This window comes from Lontra canadensis, unplaced genomic scaffold (genome assembly GCF_010015895.1).
Source record: "Lontra canadensis isolate GAN:19392208 unplaced genomic scaffold, GSC_riverotter_1.0 scaffold72, whole genome shotgun sequence".
Taxonomy (NCBI): Eukaryota; Metazoa; Chordata; class Mammalia; order Carnivora; family Mustelidae; genus Lontra; species Lontra canadensis.
Genome location: NW_022631066.1, coordinates 9,455,750 through 9,466,138, shown reverse-complemented (window position 1 = coordinate 9,466,138; position 10,389 = coordinate 9,455,750). Strand labels below are relative to the sequence as shown.

General features: G+C 45.4%; 1 protein-coding gene across 1 annotated transcript in view; it reads right to left on the bottom strand.

The window, feature by feature from the left end:
- Positions 1-6,085: 6,085 nt before the first annotated feature.
- Positions 6,086-10,389, bottom strand: part of FAM171A1 (family with sequence similarity 171 member A1) — a 127,861-nt gene continuing 123,557 nt past the window's right edge. The window contains exons 7-8 of the mRNA XM_032880918.1: positions 9,663-9,777; positions 6,086-9,046 (exon numbers count right to left, since the gene is read on the bottom strand). Coding sequence (XP_032736809.1) covers positions 7,345-9,046; positions 9,663-9,777 — 1,817 coding nt within the window. The 3' untranslated portion in view covers positions 6,086-7,344. The remainder of the gene's footprint in view (positions 9,047-9,662; positions 9,778-10,389) is intronic.

Genomic DNA, 10,389 nt, shown 5'->3' with positions numbered 1-10,389 from the left:
GGTAGCAGCAGGCAGAGGGAGAAGCAGTCTCCCTGCTGAGCAAGGGGCTCAATGTGGGACTTGATCCCAGGACTGTGGGATCATGACTTGAGCCAAAGGCAGATGCTTAACCAACTGTGCCACCCAGGTGTCCCTATTATCTCACTTGGATACAACTTACCCACAGAGGTAAGCAGAGCAGATGACACTGCCCCACTTCTACAGCCATAGAAGTCAGTCTCCTATCTGGTCTCAGAGTCAGAGTCAGATCTGATGCCCTGGTGCTTTGAGTCCAAGTCAGGGTTTTTCCCACAGCCCTAAAATTTTAATAACTGGCATGGCTTGCAATGCCTTCTACCCTGAGAATTAAATATATATTGTGCACAGAATGTGAACAGTGGATGGGGAGTGTGGAAGAGCTGGCCAGAAAGAGCAGGGGACCGAGAATTGGTGGAGGAGGTAGAGGCACATGGGGCCAGGGACCTGGAGATGGGTGCCCGTCCTGTGCTCTGGCCCAAGCGTTTGTGTCCCTGCACAGATTCCTATGTTGGAACCCTTGTGTCCCAGGTGATGGCATCACAGTGGAGCCTTGCAAGGTGCTTAGGTAATGAGAGTAGAGCCCTCGTGAATTGGGTTAGTGACTTTGTAACAAGGGCCCCACAGAGCTCCCTGCCCCCTTTCACAACGTGAGCACATGAGAAGGTGTGAGCTGTGCACCAGGAAAAGGGCCCTCATCTGACTCTGCTGGTGCCCTGATCGCAGACTTCCAGCCTCCAAACTGAGAAATAAGTAATTGCTGTTTATAAGACCCCCAGTCTACGGAGTTTTGTGATAGCAACGCGGATGAACGGAGGCACGCCACGTGGTCACTCACCGCGTGGAGCGGTCATCTCACCCCTCTGGGTTCCATTTCCTCCCATGTGAGATTATCAAGGATTTTTCATGTTCCACAAGCCCCGGTGCTCTCATTCCTGATCATCCTGCTGAAGTGGAAAAGGTCTTAGAGGAATTATTAGCCAGCTAGCAGGTACCAAAACACTAACGTCAAACAAGTCTCCATCACTGTAAAGAATGGCAAAAACATTAACGACGGATTTTGATATTTATATCCACAGCTTTGGAAAAACAATTTTCAGGGGTGGGGTGGGGGAAGGCTTGCGATTTCTGCTTCACCTGAAAAACTTAGCTGGATCTCGCCCACGTCTGTTATGTCCACGGCTCTGTCTTCTTCACTGCTCACCTCTCCTCTGATTTCATGAATCCTGAAAACCATCATGCCTACTTCAACAGGTTCTCCATGATGTCGAGGGTTGTCATAAGGGCCCCAAAACATAATTGCAATTGCTTTAACTATTCAAAACAGCTAACAAGAAATCATGGAAAAGACACAAACTTCCAGTGAACAATTAAGTACATCCTGGCGATGTCATGGACAGCATGGAGAGGACAGCTAATACTGTACCGTGTATCTGAGAGCTGCTAAGACAGTAGATCTGTAAAGTTCTCATCACAAGAAAAGATATTCTGTAACTATGTGTGGTGATAGCTATTAACTAGATTAATGTCATGATCACTTCACAATAGATACAAATACTGAGTCACGCTATGCACCTAATATAATGTTCTAGGTCAGTTATACCTCAAAAAAATAATAAAGACAAAAGAAATCACACAATTTTGAATTAGTTGAAAACTTACCACACATTTCTATTTACAGCTATACTCATTTTTAATCCCCTGGTCCTGGGTGGCTCAGTTAGTTAAGTGTCCAACTCTTGATTTCAGCTGAGGTCATGATCTCAGGGTCCTGAGATGGAGCCCTGTGTTGCATCAGGCTCCATGCTCCTCATGGAGTCTGCCTGGGATGCTCTCTCCCTTTCCCCTTTGCCCCTCCCTCTGCTCTCTCTCTCTCTCTCAAATAAATAAATCTTTAAAAAGAATAAAAGGGATAAACACAAGAAATCATATAAAGTTTATCAGTTTATTTTAAATACTTTATTTATTTATTTGACAGAGAGAGAGAGAGATCATGACCTGAGCGGAAGGCAGAGGCTTTAACCCACTGAGCCACCCAGGCGCCCCTAAAGTTTATCAGTTTTGTGGTCTATTTCCTTTCTGGTTCTGGTGTATATTTTGGGTGCTTTGCCTCACGGTTTTAGCATCTATCTAGGCTAGTTTATACTAAATAAGGTTTCAAAGGCACAGGGTCTCTGTTATTTAAATGGTGTTGTGTATCTCCTGGGATGGTTTAGGGCACCCTCTTTCATAAATTCCTCCCAAGTCCTGCAGGGACTGACCCTGGACAAAGAATGTGGTCCTTTTCCCAGCGAAGGCCACTCATCTTACATTAAGTTAGACTAAAGCCTGGAAAGCAATTGCACCTAGTTTTTGTTTTGTTTTGTTTTGTTTTTGTTCTAAGTAGGGATTTCCATGTGAGCTTTGAAAAAGCAAGAGACCAGGTGACGGAGTCAGAAAGACTTTGTTCATATGCTGCCACCTTCTAGCTAGTGGCATGCTGGGGTACAGAGAGGACTTGAAATGTCAGGAATTTTGCAAGCCAGTTAGACAAAGCCATTCTTTTTTTTTTTTTTTAAGATTTTATTTATTTGTCAGAGAGAGAGTGAGCACAAATGGGGGAGCAGCAGGCAAAGGGAGAAGCACCCTCCCTGCCAAGCAAAGATCCTGACATGGGACTCGATCCTAGAACACCGGGATCATGACCTGAGCTGAACACAGACGCCTAACCCACTGACCCACCTAGGCATCCTCAGACAAAGCCATTCTTAAAAACTATACTCAATTTACAAATAATTTAATTAAAAAACATAAAACAATTAAAATGATATAAAAAACAAGGTTACTAATTACTTAAAGCGCATCATGTCCTTATTATTTACTACAGTCCACTCCCTAATTAGTGGTAGTCATGTTCTGTGAAGTTACCCCGAACCCTGAATTTGTGAGTACAATGTTAGAACCGCTGTAATCAGGGGAAATTTAGGGTTGGGATTCCGAGAGTCCCTGGTCACATTTCATCCGCGATCAAAACATCATCTTGTTTGATGTATGTTTCTCTCCGGATACATCTTACTTAATACATACTGTTGATACATTAATGTTGAACTCACAGCCAACAGCCCTATGACTCACACATGAACAACACTCATCTAATACATGTATTCTCAAACTTATCGCTCTGCATGTCTGTGAGTGACCTCAAGAGCACTTCAAGGCTTGATTTCGGGGTTACAAATAAGTTTTAGTTAAGTGGGCAGGTTTGCAAATATGGACTCCCCAAATGATGAAGATCAACTGCACATGTGATTATGCTCTTGGGGTTATTTTCCTTTATTGTATCCTTTTGCTGGAAATATAATCCCATGCTACTGTGCATTTCTTCCCAACTCCTGTGTTCAGTGACATCACTCTATTGTCTGAAATTGGCCACGTGGGAGCATTTACACCATGGAAACTGGCAAATGCTCCAAAAAGAGGCTTGACCTGCTGATTATCTGAATTTAAGAACGAGATGGAGAAAATGTTAATAATGCAGATTAAAGGGGCGCCTGGGTGGCTCAGTGGGTTAAAGCCTCTGCCGGTCATGATCTCAGGGTCCTGGGATCGAGCCCCGCATCGGGCTCTCTGCTCTGCGGGGAGCCTGCTTCCCTTCCTCTCTCTCTGCATGCCTCTCTGCCTACTTGTGATCTCTGTCTGTCAAATAAATAAATAAAATCTTTTAAAAAAATAATGCAGATTAAACTTGTAATGGTACCATGTCTGGAACCATTATATTGAGAATAGCACAAAAATTGAGGAAATACTCTTCCAGTAGTTGAACACTTTTATCTGCTTCAACACAGAAGTCACTCAGTAACTGAAGTTCCAACATGTGTCTTCCTCGGTTCAGTTCCGTGTTAATCATTAATGTAAAAAAAAAAAATCAAGAGATGTGCATGTCAGAACTACATCCTTTTGTCAGTTGCAACAGGCCGGCTACGACAAAAATCAATGAAAGCATTCTATGGAAATCAAGAGTCAAATGGAATTGACAATTATGTGTTTTATGATCTACAAGTCATGTCCTATACATCGTTTATCAGGAATATTTATGACTTTAAATGCATTCATTTCCAGAGAGCTGGTGGTTTATGCAACGTCCCACTGATTCTAGCCAAGTGGCCTCAAATACTTAATCCCCAAGGCCCCATTTATTTGGAGCTAAAGCAAAGAATGAACATAACTCCCTCACAAGCTTTTGAGAATTAAATGCATGATGGCTTCCGATATATGGTTTTTAGGGTAATGACTCAACAACCGTCTGCCCCATCTCCTTGCTCACCTTGTCTGGAGGACAGAACCAGTGTCGGAGCCATCCCCGTGCGCATACCCGCACCGTGTTTCTGGAGCTGGCCTGGACAGCCAGCTGGAGTCTGTCTCGTCTCTGTAACAGGCCGGTGAAACCTCACCACTAGGTGGCAGAGCAAGATACCTTTGATGGCTTTCGTTCTTCCAACAACATAATTAATTTGTAATAATGAGACGTATTTTACCTTTAACAGGCTAGAAAGAAAATAAACGAAATGTTTAAAGTCCGCAGTCACAGTGCTCTGTCTAGACAGCTCTAGTCTAATCCTCTGATCCTCTTTTTGAACAAAAGACAAGTTAAGCTTTACCTTTGGCAGAACTGATTTTCTTCCGGCAAACCCACTGCCTCGCCTTCCTGGGCACACGATGTCTCGTGACCACAGTTGGCTGCTCCATACTTTTCATAACTGTGGCCAAACCAGCTATGTCCTGCCGAATGAGGAGGGGTCAGAAAAACCCCTCTCCCTCCAAACATCCCACCAAATCTCCCATAATCAGTTCTCACAGGTAACATGTTACCTACTTTTCACAGGTAACTGCGTTGTAAATGATTCCTTTTCTGGAAACTGATGCTTTGATAAGCACTGGCAGCAACCTTTGCCAGGGCTGGAGAGACCTCAGAGTCTCCCAGCATTTTCCCAATCATCTATGTCTGGCCCTTGGTATACTTGGAGAAGCCACTTACTTTTTCTTTGGAAGGCAACTGACAAGTAGTTTTTATGAGTGAAGTCTGCAAATATTGGTGAGAATGTTCAACCCCAAACAGTTCCCCACTTGTTAAACCACAGACTCCCATCCATTCAGATGACCCAGCACCATCGGGGAATCTCAAATGTTTTCCCCCTAAAAAGTAAAATACATCAACCTTTGAGAATCAAAGTGATAAAAATCAACTTGGATTAGTTTTCTGTCCACACAGAATTCACGCATAAAGATTTTGTAATGAAGCTGTTACTGTAAACAGAGCTTAGTTTAATGTGTTCTATGCTCTGACGTCTCCATGAATGATTCTGACTAATAGTTCACCCATCTGGGATGGTTCTGGTCATTGTAATGAAACCTTCTGAAGCTATTCCAAGTGGATCAATATTGTTGAACACAATAGAACACATCGGTGTTCTGGTAAAGTGTAGACATTTCTCCCTATCTGAAACACAACAAAATGTTGCCTTGTGTTCTTGAATGAAACTAAACAAAAAAGGTGGATTTTAATTGCCGTGTCCACTCTGGAGTCTCTGAATATCTGAATAGAAGTTCAACAACCAGCATTTCAGGCTGCTGGGGAATGAAGAGGAAATTCTTTAAAAAAAAAAAGGATTTTATTTATTTATTTGAGAGAGAGAGAGAGAGAAAGAAAGAACAAGCAGGGGCAGAGGGAGAAGTAGGCTCCCCGCTGAGCAGGGAGCTCCTTGTTGGGCTGGATGCCGAGACACTGGGATCATGACCTGAGCCGAAGGCAGATGCTTCCTTCACCCAGGTGCCCAAGAGCCAATTCTTTTTTTTTTTTTTGACAGAGATCACAAGTAGGCAGAGAGGCAGAGAGAGGAGGAAGCAGGCTCCCCACTGAGCAGAGAGCCCGATGTGGGGCTCGATCCCAGGACCCTGAGACCATGACCTGAGCCGAAGGCAGAGGCTTTAACCCACTGAGCCACCCAGGCACCCCCAAGAGCCAATTCTTAAGAGCAACTCCAAAACAACAAATAATGGCTCAGAATGAATGAAAAGGATGACAGGATAGTTTTTTTTTTTTTTTTTTTCAGCATTTATTTTGAATTTTCATTTTTGGATAACCAAGCAGCTCTGTAAGAAGAATGCACAGAAGAGTCATTCTGGCACTTTCGGATAGTACATACGATTTCTGTAAAAGTCACATTCACTTGCTCAGTCCATACTCCATGTCTGGGTGAGCAAGATCAGCCCATAGGATTCCCGAGTTGATACATAACCGTATATACAGACAGCCAATGAAACCATAATGGTGGCTAGTGGCCGAAGGGATAGAGGAGGGAAGGGGATCTCTAAAGTGTCCTCTAGTCTACCTTAGCTCAACAGAATCCACGTCACACATGGGAACTAGAGAGAACACTGCGTTGAAATGAGAATTTGGAGCACAAACGGGCACCTGGCAGCATGCAGCTTAAAGAAAAGGGCTATCATTTAATAACTTTATAAAATCCAGGCAGTTCAATTAAAGGAGCTAAGAAAGAAAAAAAAAAAGAAGAAGAAGAAGAAGAAAGGTGAGGGACTGTTGTTGTCACTGTAAAAAAGGCACTTGGAGTTAATGGGACCAGAATTGAAGGGCTCTCAGCTGATAAAAACTTCAGTACGATTTCATTTAAAAGGCTTGGATGTTAAGAGGTGACACTCGGGAGTTCCCGGAAGGAGACACCGAGATAAACCACCGAGAAGCAGAACAGATGAAAACGAACGAAGGAAATCTTTACAACCAAATTGCGTTGCTTTTGTTTTTGTTTTTAAAGCAAACCTGAAACAAAACCGAACCAACGCAAAAAACCCAAGCAAAGTAAGAGCACGAAGCAGCGATGCATAGCTTTCCTTTTGAGATAATGCATACCTCGAGACACTACGTGCTAAGCTAATTTCTCAATAATAACTTCACAGGAGCATTATCGTGATAAAATGGATTCAAGCAATGTGAAAGGAGTTTCATCCGTTCCCAGAATCTGAGGGAGAACTGAGGTTATCAGCAGAACCTTAGCAACATCACTTGTGGTTTCTCCGTGTCCTGGACGCCGAGGGACACCCGGGCGCTACGTTCAGCCGTCTCCCTGGAGGCGAGGCATCCGTTAACACCATCCTTTATTCTGAGTCATACCTTTGATTCTCTTCTGACAATGACACAGTGAACCCTGATGCAGCGGAAGTCCACTCCCATGGGACCGCCGTCCTACGTCTTCCACTGACAGGTAAACGCTTCCATAAGAAAGAATTTTTGGCAACTGTATTATATACTCCACAGTCGGGTGGCTCTGCAATCGCTCATTTAATGTTAAACGCCATCAGAGGTCTCTCCTCTCGTTTCTGCCAGGGGCTCTTCTTGTCTTCTCCTTGGTCCTCCTCATCTTCCTCTTCGTCGTCCTCCTGAGCAGATCTTCTCTGTTCGGGGCTGGCAAGCGGCTCCGGGGGCACGTCCGAAGTTCGTTTTGTCGTCTCCTCCTGCAGGCTGGGCAGCTGGCTGCCGCTTCTCCGACCGGAGCCGTCCAGCAAGCACCGCAGGGCACTGTCCTCGGGGGTGCAGACGGTCGTGCCGCACTCGCTGCCGCTTTGGTCCATGTCGTCCAGGTACACGAGCTGAGTGTAGGAGGCGCTGTCCGCAGCTCTTGGCTCTTTCGGCGGATGCTCCTGGCCAGCCGGGTGGTTCTGCGCCAGAGACAAGGGGTCTCCTCTTCCCTTCCGGGCAGATTTTGGTTCATTCATATCCACGCCAGAATCCAAGCTGGCGTCATTACTTCCGTTCCTTCCAGCTCTTTGGAGATCAATGTAGGAATGCCTAACGTGCGCGTTGGACCTGCCATCCAGGGAGACGAACCACGCCCGGGGGTGTGGGAGCGGCTTCCCACCCCCGAGTTCCATCAGCGCCTTTTCCGTCAGGAGCTGGACCTCACTGTTCATTTGAGCCAAGGCTGCATCATTCAGGGATGCCGGGATGGAGAGCGACTCTGACATGGACGCACCTTGGGGGGTCCACTCCCGGGTGCCTGCGTCCTGCAAGTGCTGCTGGGAGATGGCCTGGCATGACAGGGGCTGCGCCGGGATCTGGGAGGAGGGGTGCGGGAAGATCCCTGCATGGGGACTGGAGAGCTCAGCCTGCAGTCTTTCGATCTCCAGCTGCTGGTCAGCTGGAACGACCAGGGGCTGGCCCACATAGGAATGGTCCCCCGGGAGTTTCATATAATGAGCGGGGATGACCAAGGCAGGTAAGACCTTTCTGTAAACGCTGTCATTGACCTGGTCCACGGAACTGCAGCAGATCAGCTGGCCTGGCCTTGGAAAGGACGTGGGTCTCTCCAGGTGGTCTACTGATCGTGACATCATACACTCAGTAGGCCTGCGGTCCAGCAGCTGCTCCTTTTCGGGAGATGAAGGCGCGGGGTACATGTGTTCCTGAATGGTGAGCTTGCTTCCTGTGGGAATATGGTTACCAGAGGCCTGACCATCTCTGTCTTGCTTTTCAAACAAAGGCTGGGAGAGCATGGCGTTGTAGCTCCTCCTGTATTCGCTGTTGCCAGGGGACTCACAGCCTTCTCTTTCCAGAGATTTCCTGGACTTTAAGGGGAAAATCTCCACAGACTTGTGGTACTCTTTTCCCAATGTCCCACTTGGTGTCAGGTTATCAAAAGAGATTTGGCTTTTATCCTCTTCCTTGTGAGAGAGAAGCTCTTCCCGAGAGCTGAATTCCTGTGAGGTACTGTAGGAGAGCTTCAGCATGGGCGTGTGCATGTCCACTTCTCCGTTGGAAGACATCATTTCCAAATGGACCCCGCTCATCAGCTCCTTGGGCCCTGGGGCATCTGGGCGGCCGTGGCTGGTGACAGAGAGGGGACCGGGGAATTCTGACTCCCGACGAGCGAAGAGCAAGTTGATGTGAGACATGGAAGTTGACTGATCCCTTTTGGAACTCTCCAGGGCTGCCGGAAGTTGCAGTTTTCTATGGTGCTGACGAGGTTTCAAGCATTTCCGCCTGCGATCAAAGATAAAATCCAAACCAAAAGGTTAAACATTCTTGGGGCAGTAAAGTTCCACTCAAAATCCCAAGTCTCCATTTCCACAGGCAGAAACATAACAACTAATCAGCCGCCAGAAGCCTTCTCACCCCACACCCTCGGCCTTATTTTTGATTCAGAACAGCACACGCTGCAGATTTCACCTGCGGGCTTTGAGATGTTCAACCAAGTTATTCATTCAAAAATGGTCCCCCAAGAGTCGACAACAAACATTCTCACAAATGGAATAGCCGAGACATCAAAATAAGAATTTTAGTTCTGCTTTGTCCTTGAGAATACCATCTCTTAATCAGTGTTCAGGAATATTCTGCACGAGTCATGACAACTCTCAAACTTAAAAAAAAAAAACCAAAACCCAAAACTCCCTTTCTGAGCAAACTTAAAAACAGCATGCCCCCCACATCATGTTCATTTGTTCACAACCTTAAGGACAAATGTTCAGGTCTTAGATATTTTTTCATGAGAAAAAAAGGACCTTGATTCAGAAAAAAAAAAAAAAAAGACCTCAATATTAATGCTCACCCAAGAAATTCCATATTAAAAAAAGAGATTGCCAAAAAGGTAAAACTTTACCTGCAATAATATAAAAGGAGACACAGCAAAACCAAAAGTATGAAAGCCATTCCTCCTAAAATGGCCAAAAGAAACACCGTGTGATACGTGGTAATGTCCTGTGTGACAACGGGACCTAGAAGGTCAGAAAAGGGCATTTTAGATTGGAGAACACCTTGAAAGGAGAAGAGGGACACACTAAACTGAGAGCGTCTCTTTTGCTTCCTCTTCCCAGGTGGGGCGTGGAGCAGGGCCCAGATGGAAACACCCTTTAGGTGATGACCTTACAGATCACCAGAATTTCACCCAATGGAAAGGGACTACCTCGACTGTCCCTGCAGCAGCTGTGTCCGGGGAGCAGTCTGAATACGTAAATACTAAATGCAGTGTCAAGGGTCCCTCCATAGCCCAGAAGACAGCCGCAGTCGGTAGCACGCTCAGCATTCTAAAGACAAGATCTTTCAATAAAAGAAAAAGGATGCATGATAACATAATGAATGGGACTCTTAAACTCAGAGAGATTCAGAAATCCCTGAATATCCAGGGATTTTGTACTGCAGGAGAAAAAAAAAATCATAAAGATTTTATTTGCACTTTCCCTGGACAATTATTACTGTGTGGAGGGCCCTTGGCCTAAATGAATCAGTTGAAATGTATGACATAAATCGGCTATGACTTAAAAAAAAAAAATCCGCAGATTATGGGTTGTCAAGTATTTCTAAAATGTCTTCCGTTTTAAAAAATAAAG